The 22347-nt window shown below is 41.1% G+C and overlaps 1 protein-coding gene across 1 annotated transcript in view; it reads left to right on the top strand.

The window, feature by feature from the left end:
- Positions 1–22347, top strand: part of pink1 (PTEN induced kinase 1) — a 29914-nt gene that overhangs the window by 1289 nt on the left and 6278 nt on the right. Inside the window, exons 2-7 of the mRNA XM_039755783.1 lie at positions 3424–3705; positions 6282–6385; positions 9500–9682; positions 16072–16235; positions 16583–16710; positions 21042–21269. Of these exons, the coding sequence (XP_039611717.1) occupies positions 3424–3705; positions 6282–6385; positions 9500–9682; positions 16072–16235; positions 16583–16710; positions 21042–21269 (1089 nt within the window). The remainder of the gene's footprint in view (positions 1–3423; positions 3706–6281; positions 6386–9499; positions 9683–16071; positions 16236–16582; positions 16711–21041; positions 21270–22347) is intronic.

Genomic DNA, 22347 nt, shown 5'->3' with positions numbered 1-22347 from the left:
CTTAAATTTCAGACTCCACCCATGTTTTTTCTTTTCGTTACATTTTGTAGTGCACAATGTAGAGATTTGTTTAATCAAGGTTTTACAGTGAAACTTAACAGAAGGCAGTTCATGTGAATAAAACATATTTGTGTTCACTCTTGTGATGTTAAGAGTGGGCATGTTGCTTCATTCTCGCAAAGATACTTGCATTGTGTGCTATAGTTATCAGTTAAGAAAAGGTTTTCTAATAACAGACTTTGTGCCAGGGAAAAAGCTTGATTTGGAAACAGTATAAACATGTAGGTACCAGTTGCGCCTGGTGACTGATGGGCACAACCCATACACCAGACACAAGCTTGGACACTGTCCAGTATAACTATACTGCTTTCTTGGTGAATTATGATAAGTAATGCTGGTGTTAAACTGCCTGCCATTTATGTCATTCAAGAATGAGACTTGAAAGATAGTGTTCACATTGACCACAGAGTAATACTTTTATATACAGTACCTTTTTAAAATATATTTCTGTATATATTTATTCAGCTATTGTTCCAAAATTTACGTGTGGTCTGTATGATTTGAGTTATACTGTAGTACTTTTGCATTGTTTCCCCGACTATTGAAATCAGTGCTTTGTCCGCCAAGTATTCTTGATCATTTGCCCAGTAACTCATAGCCAGCAGACACAACGTTTGTGAATTTCCTGTGTCCGAGTTGTCTTTTGGTTTGTGTCTATTTACATTTGTCCAATGTTCCTTTGCATCAAATGACTTCCCTCAGTACCTTTCACCTTCCATTATACACATGATGCAATGTGAGTCTTGGAATTAGTGGGAAGACTCAAGCAATCTTATAACTAATCAAACACCGTGTTTCACTGTGTAAATCTCACGCTGGGCAATAATGTGAGCCAAAATGTCTTCCCAAATCAAATACTTTCCTGCAAGTCAGTTTTGCTTCATAATGTAATTTCTAATGCAAAGCAAGTAACTGTGTTCTGACTTCCTACTTATTATATATAACCAGTTAGAATATATGATATATATGAAATTTGATTATATATTTGTATTCCTTTTTTTGTGGACATGACTTATGTGTTTGTTGTGAATGTAGTAGGGGCATAAAACAAATTCCCAACTTCTCCAGTCCCTCTAAATCAGGGGTTCTCAACGTCGCTGCAGGTTTTTGTTCCAACCAGCTTCTGTTTTTAATTGAACTCCTGGGCTAATTAAGTGAACTGATATTTCCCAAGTTCTGTGTTTAAGGAACAATATATTAATTAGAAAACTAAGTTTGCTAAAAAATATATATATATATATTAAAATGTACCAAGCAGTTATATAGGAATACAGTAATCCCTCCTCGATCGCGGGGGTTGCGTTCCAGAACCCCCGCGATAGGTGAAAATCCGCGAAGTAGAAACCATATGTTCATATTGTTATTTTTATACATTTTAAGCCCTTATAAACTCTCCCACACTGTTTATAAATATTCCCCACAGAGTTATACAGCATAAACCTACTTGTATTCTCTTAGATATTAGGTAAGATTCATTGAAATTATGAATGTAAACACACTGTTTATATACAGTAAAACCTAAATATTATTTTAAAGATATAGAGTGTCTCCGATATCACATATGTTACAGCCATTACGATAGACAGGCCACCAGCAATAAATACGTACAATGCAAGAAAAATTGTATACAGTAAATGTGTGTACAGTGACACTAAACGTACATACATGTACTAAGTACTGTAGGTAGAAAATTAATTATGGTTACTCACCAACAATGACACGAAGACTTGTGCGATAACAATGAGTTTAGTTTTACTGCACAACAAAGGAGAGCGTTACAGCTCTTCTAAAGGAGCCTCTTCAGGCGACTGTGTAGCACCGCCGTTGTTCTTCTTCAATCCAAATCCCTAAAGCAGATTCCATCCAGACTACTGCCTTATTACATCCACTTACAACTCATTTTGCAGACCTGGTTAAAAGGACACTGCAGCCATAGATCTTATACTCTTTTCCTCCTTTTTAAATAAAAAGAATCGTGGACTCATTGATGCCGTAATGGCGTCCTACAGCGGTGTAGCTTTTACCTTCCTTCCAAAACTTTTACCTTTTCGGCAGTCGTTAGCATCTTCTGTTGGCACTTGGGCACGGCCCCTGAAGCAGTAGCAGGAGCAGATCGTTTTGGAGACATAACGAAGGGCTTGACTATGCACAAAGATAAACACAAAAGAGCACAAAAGTAAACTCTTTACACAGCGAAATGCGTTGATGCTGAATGAGCGAGACGAGACTTCCTGGTTAACTCGGCAGAATCGAATTCGGCGCTTCGTCGCTGAGCCAATCAGCACACAGGAACTTAACTGCGTGCTTTGATTGGTTAGCTTCTCAGTCATCCGCCAATAGCGTCCCTTGTATGAAATCAACTGGGCAAACCAACTGAGCAAGCATGTACCATAAATTAAAAGACCCATTGTCAGCAGAAAACCGCGAAGCAGCGAAAAATCTGCGTTATATATTTAGTTATGCTTACATATAAAATCCAAGATAGAGTGAGGCCGTGAAAGTCGAAGCGTGATACAGCGAGGGATTACTGTAATGTATTTTTTTTTTCTTTTTAACAATATTTTCATATTGATTTTCATTCTACTTTTCTAGGTGTTTTAATTGTTTAATTAATCCATTATTTACTAATTAGTGGGTCTGACTCTAAAGTAGTTGCAGCCTTTGATTATTCAGTGTTGTTTGCCTGTGTGTCTGCTCTGCTCATTTTAAGTTGTCATTATTAAGATACAATGAAGGGGGAAAAACTGCACAGAGAAAGGGCAAAGTATAATGAAATAAACAAAACAGAGTTAAGCATTAAAATCTAGAGCAAAAGCAAAAATATTTATAAATGTCTTATAAATGTAGAAATCATGCTGCTATGCTTTTCTGAATGTCAAATAAAAGAAAAAAAAAAATACCAGCTAATTAAATGAGATCAGTGCTATAAGGTGTTGTCACTGATTAGGAATCTGATTGGAACAAAAATCTGCAGCCACAGGGGATCCCCAGGACCGACGTTGAGAACCCCTGATCTAAATCAACAAGCAATGGCACCACATTACTATATAGGTTATATATAATTTTAATTTGAACAGACCCCATGTAACTTTTACACATTTTACAAATATTCTTGCTTTAAAGCGTTATTTTTTCATTTTTTTCATTTTTATTACTATTTAATTTAATATTTTTTTTTTGTATCAGTATGCTGCTGCTGGATTATGTGAATTTCCCTTTGGGATTAATAAAGTATCTATCTATTTATTAAATAAACATGAAAATTATTGAATATATTTTGTTGTTTTTTACATTTTAATGTATATAAACATAACAATATGCTAAAAAAATAACTGTTTTAGATTTTTTTTTTTTTTTCCCCAGGCACTTTTTCATAAAAAAATGAAGAAATATGAAAATCCATTCAAGTGTTTTTCTGCGGGTTACAAGTTGGAAGATTACATTATTGGTCAAGAGATTGGGAAGGGCTGCAGTGCAGCAGTATATGAAGCAGCCCCTGCAAACAAAGCCTACACATTTGCTAACGTATACGCCTCAGAAAAACAAAACACTAGTGCAGAAAAAAGTGAAAAGGACTTGGTACCTGTGAAGTTCTCTTCTGCTTCAATTTTTCCTTTAGCTGTGAAGATGATGTGGAACATGGGGGTAAGTGCATCTTAACTGTAACACTTTCAGCAACAGTGGCCATGTATTCCACTTGGAAGAAAGTGTAATACGTCATAATATCATGTCAGTCTGCAAACTTACAAACCAACCAGTAATGACATTTAAATAACATTTTATATTTCAGTAAAACAAATATATAAAACATCCCCAAAATGGCCATTATAGAGTTATGCATTTGACTCGTAGTGAGTTAAATTTAAACTTGCATGCTGAAGTCCTTTTGAAGCAGGGTAGCATTTTATTTTGTTACTCTTCAGAAAAGTGCAGGTAATGGAATTTAAATACTGTATAAATATAAATAAATCTGTCTATCTACTTTGTGAATACAATACACAAACGGGTGCAAAACTATGTAGTGAAAATACAGAACATTTGCCTGTTACAAACAACAGAAATCTGTGGTGTGGTTTAGTCTTAGTAATTGAGTTTTGTGGCTACATCATGCCAAAATCAAAAGAGCCCTCGGAGGCCCTATGAAGAAACATCGTTGATGCCTATGAACTTGGTTTTAAGCTGATTTTCAAGCAATTCTTAGTCAATCAGTACTCAGTTTGAAAGATCAAGCCATAAATGGAGAAAATTTTCATGCCTTTGAATTCTAGTCGGGTCAAAGCATCCCACCATGTCAGCTCAAGAGTTGACAAAAAGATGATAGAAAAAAGGCACTATTAATGTTAAATGGCATGAGCTGACTTTCTGAAATAGAGTGCACAACACTGTCTCACATGTAACACCATCTGGTCTTAAAAAAGAATATGGATGCACAACTGAAGTTTACCAGGCAACACCTAGGTGAAGCACAGTGTTCTCTGGGTGGCAATTGTTTGGACATAGTGGTGAACATGATGTATTGTTAAAACCAAAAACTGCGTTTGACCCAAAGAAACGCATACCATCATTAAAGCGTGTTGGTGGAAAAAAATTATGGTGTCAGGGGTGCTTTGATGTCTTGGAGCCTGGCCAGCTGGCGGTCATAGAATCGACCATGAATATGACATTGTACTTGAGGAGAATGTGAGGCTGTCTGTCAAAAAGCTAAGGTGAATGGTAAATGGGCAATACAACAAAAGAATGATCCAGAATACTCAAACAAGTCCATAAAACATGGTCGCAAAAAGAAAAAGTAGAGGGCTTAGTAACGGCAAATTCAAAGCCCAGATCTTTGCTTCATAGATATGCTGTCAGGTATTTGGAGTGGAAAGTACATGGAGGAAAGCCCATTAATATTGCGCAGTTAAAAGAATTCTGTAACAAGGAGTGGGGAAATGTTTCCACAGCTTGGTGGTGGAGATTAGTAGATAATTGATAATAATAATACATTTTATTTAATTACAAGAAATGATTTGAAGAAGGTATTTTTGCCGAAGGCGGCAACTCCAGTTTCTGAAGCTAGAGATATACTATTTCTTTTAAAGGCAAACAATTGCATTTCTGACTTTATTGTTAAATAAAAGATTGAAAGAATAACATCCAATGTATTTTTTAAATTGGATCATCTTTATCTCTCAGCATTGTTGAAATGAAGATCAAATAGCCATATGAACAAATACAGTACATCGAAGGATATGTACCTTTTAAGAAACATGCACAGCACACTCCTTAAATAGAACTATAATATTCTCAAACACACTTCAGCCAAATCAGAGAAATTTGGGTGGCAGAGTTCGTCAATCCTGGCAGCATTGAGTGCAAAGCAAAAATTTGCCCTTGTCTGGTATTTTTGACGAACTTCATAATAAATTATTTCATCTTATATTTCTTTGTTACAGGCTTTGTATTACTGATATTATATATTTGTTGTCATACATATAAGGGGAAGACTGTCATGACAAGGGTTTATTGATATTTGTGAAACCATTGATCCATTTTGTTAAAGAACTATCATGCATTTGTTATTTTTTTAAATACTTTTTACTCTGAAAGCATGTACATACAGTATATTGCTATCTACTAAAACCACAATAATTTTTAATTCTTTTTTTGTTTTGTTTTTTTTTGCCCACACCTAGTTGAGATGTGTTTTCCCATACAGTGGATTTACTCTCTGACAGGCAGATTTGAAGATGAAAAAGGAAAACTGCACAGACTGGGCATGCAATGCTGATTTTTTTTTTAAAGTACAGGCTTATTAAAATTACAACGATTTGAAGATCACATTTTATCAAATTTAGTGTCTCTGTGTGAAGTCAAACTTTCAGCCCCAGTCTCATCTCAACGTTTGAGCAGCCCACACTGGTACTTGATTAGTTTTGTGACAGTGAAATAAAAGTGCTAGAACAGAAGCAGAATACATTTAATAATGTGGTTAAGTTATTACTTAGCAAGTTGTCATCTTAAGAACCTGTCCTTGTGACCTAAAATACTGGTAGGGTTTACATTTTGCCAGCCATGAAAAAGAAAGCCCAAGCGTAGCAACTGTGTCTTTATTGTTAAAAAAAAAAATAGAATGGATCCTGTCAAACGTAATATACAGCTCACAGCTAGTAAACTGAGTGAACTATCTCCACTAAAACAATAAATGAAATTCACAGTTTTTGTTGTTTGCGGAACTGCAGGAAGACTCATCCTGTGAATCCATTCTGAAAATGATGGGAAAGGAATTGGTTCCTGCAAGCCCACATGCCATGAGTGCTGACAAAAGGACAGTTGCTCTTAAAGGGTGAGTATGATGTGCCTGAACATTATGATGGTAGTTATTAATACAATGAATGAATGAATTCTAAAGAATTAACATCATTTAATTAAATTAATTAGCTAAATCAGTATGTTTTCATAAAATGACCTTATCTTTTCCTAAAAAGGTAAACTTTTTTGGTACTGGTGCTTTAGTAGTGTTAAAGGTCTGGAAAAAAAGACATCTTACAATAGTTTCTTTATTTCAGAATTTATAATATATCTGATTAATAGTTAAAATCTAAATTACCATTAAAAAAAGATAGTCAACGTTGAGAGATTTTTCGAACAATAAGTAGACATTACACCCCGATTACCTTATTATAAGATGCTACAGCACGAAGGTAGCATGGTCTTGTATTATTTGTTCCTATAAGAAGTGCAGAGTTAAAAGATAAAAAAAAAGTTTTTATTTGTATAGTAGTATGATTTGTGTACAAAATATAATGGATTCTTCCCTAGACTCAAATGCCTACTTTTTTGAAATTCGCTCAATTAAATGTAAAAGTATAAAAGTTCTAGACAAGTGATAAGTTATGGTTTGTTAATTCTGCAAAAGGATTGAGTTGGGAGCTTATAGGTTAAATCATCTATCCACCGATCCATTTTTTTAACCCGTGAAAGCCAATAACTGTCAAAGTAAAGATGGAACATAAGTTGGGAACCAACTTGGTGCGGGGCAACAGTCTATCACAGAGTACACTCGCTCAGAACTGCTCAAGTTATCATTAAACAGGCATGCTCAAGATTCAAGAGTATTTATTGTCATTTCATCCATATACAGTAGTGCAGCATACAGTGAAACGAAACAACATTCCTCCAGGACCATGGTGCTACATAGAACACAGGGCAACGAAGAATCCAAGACACATAATATATAACAAGGCGCATGTGAGTCAAATGTGTAACCATGTGCAACATTGTAGAGCAGAACACATATATCAGATATCAGATCGGTCCATGAGTGTTCAGGAATCTGACTGCTTGGGGGACAAAACTGTTACACATCTTGGTGTTGAGGGCCCGGATGCTTCGGTACCTTTTTTCCAATGGCAGGAGTGTAAACAGTGAGTGTGAAGGGTGTGTTGGATCATTCCCAATGCTGGTGGCTTTGCGGATGCAGCGTGTGGTGTAAATGTCCATGATGGAAGGAAGAGAGACACCGATGAACTTCTCAAGCTGTCTTCACTATCTGTTGTAGGGCTTTACGATCCCTGACCGTGCAATTTCCAAACCAGACAGTGATGCAGTTGTCTCAGGATGCTCTCTCTGATTCCTCTGTAGAATGTTGTTGGAGTAGCTGGTGGAAGACGGGCTTTCCTCAGCCTACACAAGAGCCGCTGCTGGGCTTTCTTGGCTAAAGAGCTGGTGTCTTTTAAATATGGGGAAAAAACACAGTGCAGACATTGAGCAAACATGAAAACTTAACATAAGCAGTTCCCAGGCCTAGTTTGTTGAGGTTTGAGGCTGCAGCATTAACTTCTGCACCATCATGCTACCACTCTGAAACTGTGAGTATCAGGTTACTTTTAGGGATGCTCATATTGATCAACTGCCAATCTAAATCAGCCGATTTTAACTAAAAAAGACTCAATCAGTAAATTGGCCGATCACAAAAGCCAATCTTTTCAGCCCCTGCTTTCCCAAGCTTTACAGTAATTTAGTGGCAGTCCTCCTTTATGCAAGGTATTATGGTAGTTGAGCCAGCACGTCCTGTGCAATTCGACAAACGGCAAGAAAAGCTACTTGTATTTTGTTCTTTAATTAAAACAGACACTGTTTCAGTTTGGACAGAGAGCTTGTTTAAGTGCAAATGGAAAAAGAAAACACAAAGACAAATTTGAAATTGCTGCTTGGTAAAGGATAAGCATGTTAGCTTAACAGCAAAATGAATCTTGTAAATCTGTTAAGCATGTTAGTCTTGTGTCTTCTTGACAAACGACTAATGAACATTTGATACATTTACAGCTTTTTAAAGATTTGTACAGTGTTTATTTGGTGCTGTGTGTCATACAGCAGAGGTTTTGGTAAAAAGCAAGTACTACATAATTATAATGGTAATGCATGTTTATAATTACACCTAAAGAGTTACAAAAATGTCTAGCTGATCACTTGAAGAAAAAAAAACACACATCTGTATAAACAGTAAATGTATATTTTAACTGCAAAGAAGCTGTAGTGCAATTACTGATTAAAAAATGATTAAAACCTATAAGTACATGTACTGTATATTTACATTTAAGCAGTGTTTAATTGCCAATATTGATTAACTGATTGTGTGAGAGAAAAAAAAAATATATATATACTGTATATAATATGTAAGACAATGAAAAAAACATTAATATAATAGCTTGTAATTATGGTAAGCATTTTATTTTCTTTTATGCCATGTGTTTTATTGATACATCTTTTATTAGTTAAAATAAGTGTTTTTTTTAAAGAAATGTTATTTATTTTATTGTTTTTATGGTCACTGAACATTAAGTCTACAGACGTTTATTTTGTTAATGAAAAATAAACATATAACACCTGTGGTCTATAGTTTTAATTATATAAAAAATACCAGAAGTAACGCACAAATATAAAACATAAGGCTTCTATGCATGTAGTTTTGCAGGCGCTTAGTGTGAAATATTTTTAAAGGGATACATAAAGAAAAAAATGGAATCAGCTGATCAAGTAACATGAAATCAGTGATCGTTATCGGCCTTGATCAGAGCATCCCAAGTTACTTTTATTCATATATTATTTTTAAATATGTAGTCTATTGTAAATCAGTTTCTTTTAATAAATGGTAATAGTTTTTGGTGGGTGATTCTTAAATTCAGCAGTTAAGATTAAATCACTTGTTACCTTTGCTTTCTGAGATCAAGTTTTTCATATCGTCACCCACCAATTTAACTGCAGACTAACCGTTCATATAGTTTAGGATGACTTGCACTGTCACGTAATTAAGAAAAGTAAATGTTTTTCTTGCCTTTTTGCTATCATCAAACGGAAGAAATTAGGAATAATAGACAATACACCACATTATTATGTGTTTACTTATTATCAGATTGCCCTTAAATCTTCATGCTATAATTGATACTTCCCATTACAGGCACTTTGGCTACCAGACAAAAAAACTGGAACCTCATCCAAATGTAATAAAGGTTTTCCGAGCCTTTACAGCAGATGTACCCCTTTTGCCTGATGCTTGGGAGAGTTATCCTGACATGCTTCCCACAAGATTGAATCCTACAGGCATCGGCCATAACCGCACTCTCTTCTTGGTAATGAAGAAGTAAGTAGGATCAGAGTACTCAAGTACTTGTCTGTTCATTTTGTAGCTATTTTTTTTTTAAATGGCTAATGACACTCTAAAGGACTTTTACTTTGTAATGCCTCGTGATGGGAACTGAATGGGGAGAGGAACATTTAAGTATAATGTTTGTTTCAAAACAAACAAATAAACCTATGATTTGTGAAAACTGCGTTAAACATTACACTCTTGAGAAAATAATGCACTTCTCAAGGTTGAATGTCCATCTTATTTTTTCAGTAGTTCAAAGTAAGGAAATGGAATATTTTTGCTTATTAGTTATGTAGATTTATGCCAGAATAATCAGAGCCTTAATTATCAATAACCTCGGAAAACCATCCATCCATCCTCTTCCACTTATCCAAGATCGGCTCGCAGGGACAGTAGCTTGAGCAGAGATGCCCAGACTTCCCTCTCCTCGGCCACTTCTGCTAGCTCTTCCGGGGGAATTCCCAGGCCAGCAGAGAGACATAGTCCCTCCAGCGTGTCCTAGGTCTTCCCCAGGGCCTCCTCCACAAAACCATACACATCAGAGTATAGTGGCTATGTTGAAAGTGCATCCTTGTATTTGATGAAAGGCAGCAGAGAGCACAGCTTTAAACTTTGACTGGTATGTGTTCTAAAAAAAACTTAGTCCTGGGGTGTCCAACCACTGGGCTAGTGAGATTGGTTCGTGAGATTGGTTCGTGAAATTGTGTGCTTAAGAAAATAAATGTAGCTTCCTGAGGAAAGTATTTGTATGACAGACATATTGATGGAAAGTTTTAAAATATGTTCAAGCGAGTTTTGAAAAAAGGGTAGTGCTAGAGCGCATCTACAAAAAGAAACAATGGCTTATTTTTGTATTGAATAAATGAAAAGATGACCGCCAAATAAGCAAAATATTGTGTTTCTAACTTATTTTATCTAATGTGGAAATAACATATTTTTAATACTTTTTTATTATATTGATGCATTAACTGTGAAATTCCAAAAAGTTTTATATTCATCTGATTTGGTTTGATGCTAGAAAGCAATTGAAACTTGGAGAGAATATGAAATATCACGTTTTGTCTAAATATGCAGTTCTAGTTTTAATTTGTACTAGCTGAAATACCTAGCATTGCCCGGGAGGAAAATAGAATTTTTTTTTTTTAATTGTTTGAGAAATACATAATTAAAAAAAAAACAACTTTAAAAATAAAAATAATTTAGCAAACAATAAACTTGGGGGTTTGCTTCCCGGATCCTCCCTGTGTGGAGTTTGCATGTTCTCCCCGTGTCTGTGTGGATTTTCTGCGGTGGGCTGGCGCCCTGCCCGGGGTTTGTTTCCTGCCTTGTTGGCTGGGATTGGCTCCAGCAGACCCATGTGACCCTGTAGTTAGGATATAGCAGGTTGGATAATGGATGGATGGACAAAGACTCACTAATGTCCTTGTCTTGCGGTCTTGTATGTATGTTCTCATCCAGTTGATGCTTGGAACCGGCCAACTCAATTTAATTTGAAAAGCAACAGGGGCACAGTGCTGCTCAAGAATAAAGAATGCAGGCAGTCGCCTGGTATATACTAATTGTGTCCTAGAAAGTATTTAAATTGTCAGAACTACTCTGGGCATCTCTCTGCTACAAGGATTCTATTGCCGAAGTGCTGGCATCGTTTGTGCATTAGCAGCTAAGCGACCGTCTTTCTTAGGAGGTTTCTTTTTGCCGGTGTGCTGGCCTCGCTTGCGTATCCTCGGAGCTGGAGCCCTCACCCCACCTCTACATCTCACTTCCATGCCAGACAGACAGACAGACAGACAGACAGACAGACAGACAGACAGACAGACACACACACACACACACACACACACACACACACACACACACGCGCGCGCAGAAGTCTATTTAATTTCAAAAGCACGGTGGCGCTCAAACATAAAGAATGCTGGCAGTTGCCTCTTGTTTGCCCTCTGGTAGTCATTCCGAGTGTCAACTGGATGATAACATGCATACAAGATCACCCCTGACCCAACCAGAAGGGGGTGGGTTACGGCTGATTTCACCCTACAGTATTTTTAGTCAACCAATGAGGAAAATGTGTACCAAGTTTCAGGAAATTTGCTCCAGCCATTCGGACGTGATGCTGGAACATACATACATACATACATACATACATTGACTTTTTTTATATATATACTAGCAAAATACCCGCGCTTCGCAGTAGAGAAGTAGTGTGTGTTAACGAAGTCATGAAAAAGAAAAGGAAACATTTTAAAAATAACGTAACATAATTGTTTTGTCACTGTTATGAGTGTTGCTGTCATCAAGGATTTGATTATCATTATTTCTTTCAATCAGGGTCGTATTTGGAGGATGTGTTGTGTTCAAGTTACATTCCGTGTTTGTCAATCGTTGTAAAGATAACAGGTTTCATTCATCAAAGTGTTCATTACCCTACTCATGAATCTAAGATGTTTAACAGGCATTCCCGGTATTAACTTGTGGATTTGCTTGCGAATATTTAGCGGCAGCGTGTCTATTAACTTGTATATTTTTCTGCGAGTATTTGGCTGCAGCGTCACAAAGTTGTTTTCGTCTAGCTGCATCAGAAAATGTACCACGACGTCTGACACGCCTCCTTTTTACTGTTTTCTCACAGCTTGGATTGCTGCTGTCATAATCGGTTTGAGTTTCATGGTTTGTTTCAATTACGTTAGTATTTGCAGGACTTGCGTTGAAGTGACATTCGGCATCTGTCAAGCGTTGTAAGCATACAACCGGTTTCATCGATAACTTCACATCCAGCTTTTGAGAGTTTAAACATTCATAAACATCAAAGTGTCCACTACTGAAATCGTCACCTGTCAATCTAAGATGTTTAAGAGGCATTGGCGGTTGTCCAAAGGTGTAAAATATTTGGCCATTTCGGTACACTTGAAAGCGACAACCGAACAATTCAGTGGCAGCCATTAATTCACATGCAGAACCATAGGTGAAGGGCTTAAGCATTTCACTCTTATAGTGCTCCTGTGTAGTATAATTATCTCCTGTACCGTCATCAGTCCACACCTTGAACCTGTCCCAGTCACGCAATACATAAGACACAATGTTCCTCCGGATATCAAGATTGAGCCTGATATGGCCGTGCAATATGTAACACAGAGAATGGAAAAGGCAGGCGGTGTCTCCAGGCATGGAAACCACTCAGTAAGTGACATTTCTTTGATCGATGGTGATCACCTCGATAGACATCTCACTACCCAAATCGCTACTCGTGAATCTAAGATGTTTAACAGGCATTCCCGGCATTAACTTATGGATTTGTCTGTGAATATTTAGCGGCAGCGTGTCTATGAACTTGTGGATTAGCCTGTGAATATTTAGCAGCAGCGTCTCTATCAACTTGTGGATTTTTCTGCAAGCATTTGGCGGCAGCGTCACAAAGCTGTTTCCGTCTAGCTGCATCAGAAAATGTACCACGACGTTTGACATGCCTCCTTTTTACTGTTTTCTCACAGCTTGGATTGCTGCTGATGGAAAGGCCTTATATGGGCAGGCAGTCAATTATGTGGGAGGCGTTGGGATGGGGGGGGACGCAATATAGGCAGACAGCCAATTACGTGGGAGGTGGGGACGCAACTCCGCCTCGCACGCTGACCGAGCTGCAGGCTATTGACGTATATATGTACATAAGTAGAATTCAGTTATGACCGTTACGTGTAGAATTTCGAAGTGAAACCTGCTAACTTTTGTAAGTAACCTGTAAGGAATGAGCCTGCCAAATTTCAGCCTTCTACCTACAGTGGTGTGAAAAACTATTTGCCCCCATCCTGATTTCTTATTCTTTTGCATGTTTGTCACACACAATTTTTCTGATCATCAAACACATTTAACCATTAGTCAAATATAACACAAGTAAACACAAAATGCAGTTTTTAAATGATGGTTTTTATTATTTAGGGAGAAAAAAAAAATCCAAACCTACATGGCCCTTTGTGAAAAAATAATTGTCCCCTGAACCTAATAACTGGTTGGGCCACCCTTAGCAGCAATAACTGCAATCAAGCGTTTATATAACTTGCAATGAGTCTTTTACAGCTCTGGAGGAATTTTGGCCCACTCATCTTTGCAGAATTGTTGTAATTCAGCTTTATTTGAGGGTTTTCTAGCATGAAACGCCTTTTTAAGGTCATGCCATAGCATCTCAATTGGATTCAGGTCAGGACTTTGACTAGGCCACTCCAAAGTCTTCATTTTGTTTTTCTTCAGCCATTCAGAGGTGGATTTGCTGGTGTGTTTTAGGTCATTGTCCTGTTGCAGCACCCAAGATCGCTTCAGCTTGAGTTGACGAACAGATGGCCGGACATTCTCCTTCAGGATTTTTTGGTAGACAGTAGAATTCATGGTTTCATCTATCACAGCAAGCCTTTCAGGTCCTGAAGCAGCAAAACAACCCCAGATCATCACACTACCACCACCATATTTTACTGTTGGTATGATGTTCTTTTTCTGAAATGCTGTGTTCCTTTTTACGCCAGATGTAACGGGACATTTGCCTTCCAAAAAGTTCATCTTTTGTCTCATCAGTCCACAAGGTATTTTCCCAAAAGTCTTGGCAATCATTGAGATGTTTCTTAGCAAAATTGAGACGAGCCCTAATGTTCTTTTTGCTTAACAGTGGTTTGCGTCTTGGAAATCTGCCATGCAGGCCGTTTTTGCACAGTCTCTTTCTTATGGTGGAGTCGTGAACACTGACCTTAATTGAGGCAAGTGAGGCCTGCAGTTCTTTAGACGTTGTCCTGGGGTCTTTTGTGACCTCTCGGATGAGTCGCCTCTGCGCTCTTGGGGTAATTTTGGTCAGCCGGCCACTCCTGGGAAGGTTCACCACTGCTCCATGTTTTTGCCATTTGTTGATGATGGCTCTCACTGTGGTTCACTGGAGTCCCAAAGCTTTAGAAATGGCTTTATAACCTTTACCAGACTGATAGATCTCAATTACTTCTGTTCTCATTTGTTCCTGAATTTCTTTGGATCTTGGCATGATGTCTAGCTTTTGAGGTGCTTTTGGTCTACTTCTCTGTGTCAGGCAGCTCCTATTGAAGTGATTTCTTGATTGAAACAGATGTGGCAGTAATCAGGCCTGGGGGTGGCTACGGAAATTGAACTCAGATGTGATACACAACAGTTAGGTTATTTTTGAACAAGGGGGCAATTACTTTTTCACACAGGGCCATGTAGGTTTGGATTTTTTTTCTCCCTAAATAATAAAAACCATAATTTTAAAAACTGCATTTTGTGTTTACTTGTGTTATATTTGACTAATGGTTAAATGTGTTCGATGATCAGAAACATTTTGTGTGACAAACATGCAAAAGAAAAGGAAATCAGGAAGGGGGCAAATAGTTTTTCACACCACTGTACATGGGAAGTCGGAGAATTAGTGATGAGTCAGTCAGTTAGAGGACTTTGCCTTTTATTAGTATAGATATACACAGTATATAGATTACTGTCTGTTACAAGTAGTGGTGCTCAGTGGCTATTTTGACAGTTAATGTTAAATATTTTGTTAGCAGTATGGGTGAATAATTGTAAAAGTTTTATTTAATACGAACTAAAGAGTGGTGCTAGATTTCCAGCAATTGAAATATGACAAGATTAAAAAAATACTAAGGTAGTGTTTAAAATTTGCTTTGATTGTTTAAGTGAAGAGCTACTGTTTGCTAAATGAAGCTTCTGAAAATTGGTTAACAGTAGAACATATAAATCAGGTCTGAATTTAATTTTTGGTGGAGCAGACATTGTACTGTACTGAAGGTTTTCTGTTAGCAAGATTTACATTAAGATTATTCATGTTCAAAATTAACCTAAATATGAGTTTCACTTAAGTTGTCAAGAAATGTGCAGAGTATTTGTCCCTTTTTCTCATTACAATATATTATCACAATATGGTAAGTAAGCATAACCATACAAATCAGGTAATTTTCCAAAGTACAATAATCCAAATTTGATTGTTTGCCTAATTCTTGGAAGATGTCCACAGTTATGTGATTTCTTTATTATAGTCGGCAGTATCTTTAAAGTAAGTATACTCGATGGATGTGTTGGAATGAGCCATGAATTCATTGCATCTGCGTGAGTTCTAGTTATAGTATTGAACATATGGCTCCATTTACTATCCATTAAAATGAAGTGGCTTTGCAGTTTCTGCTTGGCAGTTTGTTGTCTTGTAAAAGGTGCTTAATTCATAACTTCATAATGCAGAATGATGATGGAAAACCACTGAAACAACCACACATAAATAAAAACTAGGGTTAAAATCCTCTGTGTTTGCAAGAATTCAAAGTACTTACTATTTAGACTCAAAGTGCCTTACGCTGCTTCCTAACAATTTTTTTTTTTTTTTTAAACAGATATCCTTGTACTTTACGACAGTATTTGGATGAAACTATTCCTCCACATAGGGAAGGTGTTCGGATGATTCTGCAGCTTCTAGAAGGAGTGGATCATCTTTACAAACAAGGGATTGCTCACCGGGACCTGAAGTCCAATAATATCTTGATGGAATATGATTCAGGTTGGCAGGCTTAAAATGTATGGTGGATATGATATTGTGACAAAAATGTGCAACGTCCCCTAACTCGAGTCACATCTAGATTCTAGCCTAGGTCCTCACAGTAGAAATCCACATTCAGTTTAAGAGATGGAGCAAAAGGAATTGAATGTTTTTCCTGTGGATTGGCAAATTCAGCACTGCACCTCTCAGTGTAACTGATTTACTTAAGATCATCACTACTAATTCATATTTATAGTTTATGTGTTCATTGGCCTTGTAGCTAATGGCAGTGTTTTTATTGAGATTTAGCAAGTGAACAGCTTGGTTAATATGTTTTAAAACAGATTTTGTTTTCCTTTATTTTTCAGTTGGCTCCATTCGTTTGGTAATCACTGATTTTGGTTGCTGCCTGGCTGAGAGTTACTGGGGTTTAAAGCTGCCATTTAACAGTACCTGTGTTGACCGTGGTGGTAACGTGTCCCTCATGGCTCCTGAAGTACGTAAAATGGTCAAACTAAGTCATACATCTCATACTGTATTTAACTAGTGTGAACGCCACCCGGGCACAGACAGGCGGACATCTTGTTTTAAAACACCACCACACGTTTATTATACAAATTATTTACAATACTTAGGTCACAAAGACCCCCAAATAATGGTCACAAAGACCCAGTTCAGTGCACAATACCCCAAACACTCAAAGTCCTGGCCACAATGCCTTTCTTCGGGCCGCCTCCACAACTCCTCTTGCCTCGTCCTTCTTCCACCCGACTCTAGCCTCGAATGAATGGAGACGGCACCTTTTATGGAGGACCCGGATGAGCCCCAGGTGTTCCCGGCAATCTTCTGGCCACGCCCAAGTGTGGCGGAAGTGCCGGCTGTCCTCCCGCTGCTCTCCGGCCGCCGCCATAAATCTTCCCCAGCACTTCCTGGTGTGGCGGGAGTGCTGGGGAAACAAGTCCCCAAGGCATTGGGGCGCCTCCTGGCGGTGACCACGGGCCCCTACAGGGAAGGGCTTCCATGCCGCTGACCCGTGGCCCCCAAAGCAACCCGGAAGGCAAACCCCACGTGGTCCAGGCAGGGCTCTGACCCTCTTCCGTCCCTCCTGGCGCCCCGCCGGGTCATGGCCCCTGGCATCCCTGACAGTGCCCCACAGCCAGCGAAGACCACTCGTGGGTAAGAGCGACCCGTCCCGCGAGGGCAGCAGAGCCCCGAAACGGGTCCCACTCGAGGATAGCCGGGGTCCGGCCCCGCACTCCTAGCAGGGACAGGGCGGAGACACAATCCGAGCACCAACCCATGGTGCATCCCTGCGCTCGCACAGGTTGTGCTCCCCTTTACCGCACCCCGGGCCTCCTCGGTAGGCACCCCCTCCGGGACCTCCACGCCCCTTTGTTCCGAGCCACTGGTTCCCCCGCTGGCTCCTCCAGCTGTGAGCGCACCTGCGCACCGGCAGAGAGATCATTCTGCAGACGGCCCGACATCAGAGGGCTGTTCCGCCACGAAGGGGTTCCTTCAACTCGCCCGGGGTCCGTCCCTACAAAAGAGAATACAGGGGCAGAACCGCTGCCAAAGCACCCAGCTCGTGCCACGCACGGGCAGCGCCTCCAACCGCACCCGCACTTGCCTGATCGGCACCCTCTCCGCGCTTCCGTGTCCTCTCGATAGTGGAACTGTCGGCACCGCCTGCTCTCTCACCGCCGCCTCAGGGATTCCCTCTGCTCCCTCAGAGGGCGGCCAGCCGCACGCTGCACCCAGCAACGCTGCCTCACTGTATTGGAGGAGGCGCACCCAGCCGCTTAATCCTCCCTCACTTTGGACGCCTTGACGGTATGCGACTCAGATAACCAACACGAGCCCCTTTCCGTCTGCGTCCGCAACATATCGGAGGAATCGCACCCAGCCTCTTATTCCTCCGTTCACTCTGGGACGCCATGACGGTTTGAGACTCCTTATGGCAAAGAAGGCGCCTCTGTCCCGTCTGCGTCCCTATAGTGCGGCGCAAGACCGCAGCCACTCGGGCGAGGGCGCTTAGGACCCGGGCACTTAGCAGCCCGTGTCCATTCAGCGCCCTCGACTCCCCTCGCCCAAGATACAGCCCGCGGCGCCACACCTCCTGTCGGAGGGCTGCTTACTCGGAACTGATCGTTATCATCACAGCCTTTTCAGAAGACCCTCCCGATGCTTTACGGAGTCGGCTGTACTCACCGTCTCCGCTGTACCTCTCCGCTGGAGATTCCAGCGTCGCGCCGCCCCGCTGTTGATTGAACGTTCTCAGCGCCACGCGCCTTCCTCTCCAGTTCCAGCACCTCAGCCCGGAGGGCACATAGCATCTGTAACACACGCTGCTCGGTGGGCTGAAGAGACACCCCCAGCTCCGCCAGAGCAGCCGGCAAAGCACAGGAAGTTAACCGACGCGGAGCCTACCTGTCTGTCAGCCTCCGACGCCGCCACTTCCTGTGGGCCTTCTCCTCCGCCCAATCGGGTCTCCCCTGCCCGTGATGGACATTCCTTGGTCCCGCTCTCTGCAGTCATCGGCGGGCACACAAGACACACCGCCCAATCGCGTGCCTGTCAGGGGAGGGACTTCTGGTCCGCGCCATCTTGGCTCCCCTTCTGCGGCGGCGACGCGCTTGCCGGCAGCCTTGTTGTTGCCAGCACCTTCGAGCTGCAGCGTCTCTTCCTCCGCAGCCCTCGCGGCTGCCGCCGCCCTACCGGAGCCCGCAAACCAGCATCGCCCGCCACTGACGCGGATCCGGGAGGTCCCTGCCTGGAAAACAAAACACACGCCCGGCCCGCAAGGGCCGCTGCCGATAGGCAGGGAACTCACCTCCCAGGTCCCGTCTAACCGAGGAAACGCCCTCGGCGTGGCCTCTCTGGACGCCATGCCGCCCCGGCGCCTCCAGCAATGGCGCGATCGGGGAGCCCGCTGCACTCCTCCAATGCACGCCGCCCGCCCGCTTCAGGGAATAACGGCCCTCCTGCGGACCCCTGGCGGTCCGGGGTTCTTTACCGCTGGGCTGTGTGCACGCAGCCCCGATGCGTACGCAGGGTCCCCTGCTGCGCCGGTCGCCCACAACAAATTTTTGATAACAGGTCCCGCCTTGGAACAGGCGGAGCATCCTGCCGGCTACGCCAGATGTGAACGCCACCCGGGCACAGACAGGCGGGCATCTTGTTTTAAAACACCACCACACGTTTATTATACAAATTATTTACAATACTTAGGTCACAAAGACCCCCAAATAATGGTCACAAAGACCCAGTTCAGTGCACAATACCCCAAACACTCAAAGTCCTGGCCACAATGCCTTTCTTCGGGCCGCCTCCACAACTCCTCTTGCCTCGTCCTTCTTCCACCCGACTCTAGCCTCGAATGAATGGAGACGGCCCCTTTTATGGAGGACCCGGATGAGCCCCAGGTGTTCCCGGCAATCTTCTGGCCACGCCCAAGTGTGGCGGAAGTGCCGGCTGTCCTCCCGCTGCTCTCCGGGCCGCCATAAATCTTCCCCAGCACTTCCTGGTGTGGCGGGAGTGCTGGGGAAACAAGTCCCCAAGGCATTGGGGCGCCTCCTGGCGGTGACCACGGGCCCCTACAGGGAAGGGCTTCCATGCCGTTGACCCGTGGCCCCCAAAGCAACCCGGAAGGCAAACCCCACGTGGTCCAGGCAGGGCTCTGACCCTCTTCCGGTCCCTCCTGGCGTCCCGGCCGGGTCATGGCCCCTGGCATCCCTGACACTAGATATTTTGCTTTGAATTGTGCCTCAAAAGCTTGCATACTGTAATCTTTTTAGTTAGCCAATAAAAGGTGTCATTTTGCTTGACTTCTCACTACATTCATAATGGCTAACACGGTATAACACCCTTTATTCTTCCAGTTCATATTCTGTAATATCCTGACCTATGTGATTTCGAAGGTTGCATGTGGTAGGTCAGATGTGTTTGTATATTTTAACTTTAATTTTTATTATTTTCCTTAGTATTTTGGACAACCTTAAAAGTTCAACTTCAGTAAATAGGTCCCATCTCAAGACATCCTGTTCAGAGAATATATTACTTTAGTCTGCTGGCTACTATGCTTTCATTAGATGTTGTTCGTTACTTTTCTGAAGTACCTTATACAAAGTGCACACACTGCTTTTAGTACCCCTGCTTTACAACCCAACTCAGTTAGACTCACACATATAAATCCAATTTCCATTATAGGGTATCCAAGGGTTTGCATTATTTTGAAAATTAGGTGAGTTTTGCCACTCGGCTGTATTCTACAGGAGATGCACAATGTGCTGCTCCATTACACCTCGAAGGACTCAAAAATGGCTCCACCCATAGTTGGTTCCTACATTCCTACCCTTCATCACTTGCCATATTTTTTAATCATTATGATTCAGGTTTAAAAGATAATGTTGTAAATAGTCTGCTTTACACATAGGGCTTTGATTGTCACCACAGAAAATGAAGAATTAACTTCTTTTGCACTAGTTGTGGACACTACATATGGGCTATTGTTGTTGAGCCTATTAATGCTCGCCATTCACCAGGAGGATACAACACCTGTAATTCCATGGGAACAAGAAGTGAGCAAAACTAAATTGTAAAGCTACGGTCTACACTTGTGCCTCACCCTATAATCGGTCTTAACATTACTGTATGATTCATTTGGAATATAATTGATAGTTAAGTAAAGGTTGTAAACTCTGTATTATATATAAATGCAAGTCATCAGTCTGTCACTGAAGGTATTAACTAAACCACCTGTCCGTTTTAATTCAGCTGACTGGGTTTCCTCTGCATATTTAATTGTACTTCTTGTCTTTAAACGCACAGGTTGTATCAGCAGTTCCTGGACCATGTACCTTTATTGATTATTCAAAAGCAGATGTGTGGGCTGTAGGTGCCATTGCTTATGAAATATTTGGACGGCCAAATCCATTTTACAAATCAGGCTTGGAAAGTCGGACCTACCAAGAGAGAGAACTACCAGCACTGCCTCAACAGATGCCTCCTGCAGTGCAGCTTCTTGTGAAGCTTCTGTTGCGCAGAGACCCACATAAGGTATGCAAAGTTTTTTTGAAGTTTGTATGCTTTCTAGTGCCTTATAATGGAGTGGCATCCAGTTCAGAATACGCAAAGTTACTGGAATAGGCTTCATCTGACCTTGGTCTAAATTAAGTTTGTTCAGGAAGTGGATGCAATTACTAATTGATATCATTGATAATAGTTAGTTTCCAACAAATTTTGTTATCAGTTACTTGCTATGTTGTGGGGGAAGGAAAGAGAACACAATTGGTGAACACTATCTCTCTGTATTATTAAAAAAAAAAAAATTCCTGGGAGACTAAGAAGACGATTTGACGTCCCACAAGAGACACTTTAATATCACGCGAAGACAATTAGATGTGCCGTGAGAAGCACTTTAACGTCACACGAGACAAGGCAGTGAAACATTTAAAACAAGTTCACAGACATCTAACCAAACAGTTGTTGGAATGCTTTTGGCAGACAGATATCATGTGCTCCCAGCTCTTAAAACAATGACATGCAGAACATGCAGCTTGCCAGCACCAGAAGCCAGCAGATGATCCAACTGCTTCTCCTTAGCGTGCGTTCAGCCCCCACCCCCCTTTAACAACGCGAGTGGCGGAGACACGAAGTGGCAAAATGACAGCTGCTGTACAGGCTTTGAAATGATCGATGCAAAGCACAACAACCAGAAAATGCAGCTTGCCAGCAGCAACAAGCCAGTAGGTGATCCGACCGCTTCTCCTTAGCGTGCGTTCAAACACCCCCCTCTTCACAACGCAAGATACAGATTGGCAAAAGGACAGCTGCTGTACAGGCTTTTAAATGATCGACGCGCAGCGCGACAAAAAGAACACTCATTTCACCAGCAACGGAAAGACAGCAGATGATCTGATGGCATCTCCTTAGCGTGCGTTCAGCCACACCCCCCTTCACAACACGAACAGTGTTATATATCCTGCGGGAAAGATTTAACCACGACTGGGGCCCGAAATAAAGGATAAGTATTGTTTTTACAAAAGTTTTAAAGTAAAAGTGAAAATAATGCATATGTAACAATTCCCATGAAAATAACAGTCTAAGTTGTATATCCGGTAAACCAAACTCTCTT

This window comes from Polypterus senegalus, chromosome 6 (genome assembly GCF_016835505.1).
Source record: "Polypterus senegalus isolate Bchr_013 chromosome 6, ASM1683550v1, whole genome shotgun sequence".
NCBI lineage: Eukaryota > Metazoa > Chordata > Cladistia > Polypteriformes > Polypteridae > Polypterus > Polypterus senegalus.
The sequence above is the reverse complement of the archived record's forward strand: the minus strand, read 5'-3'. Positions and strand labels throughout refer to the sequence as shown.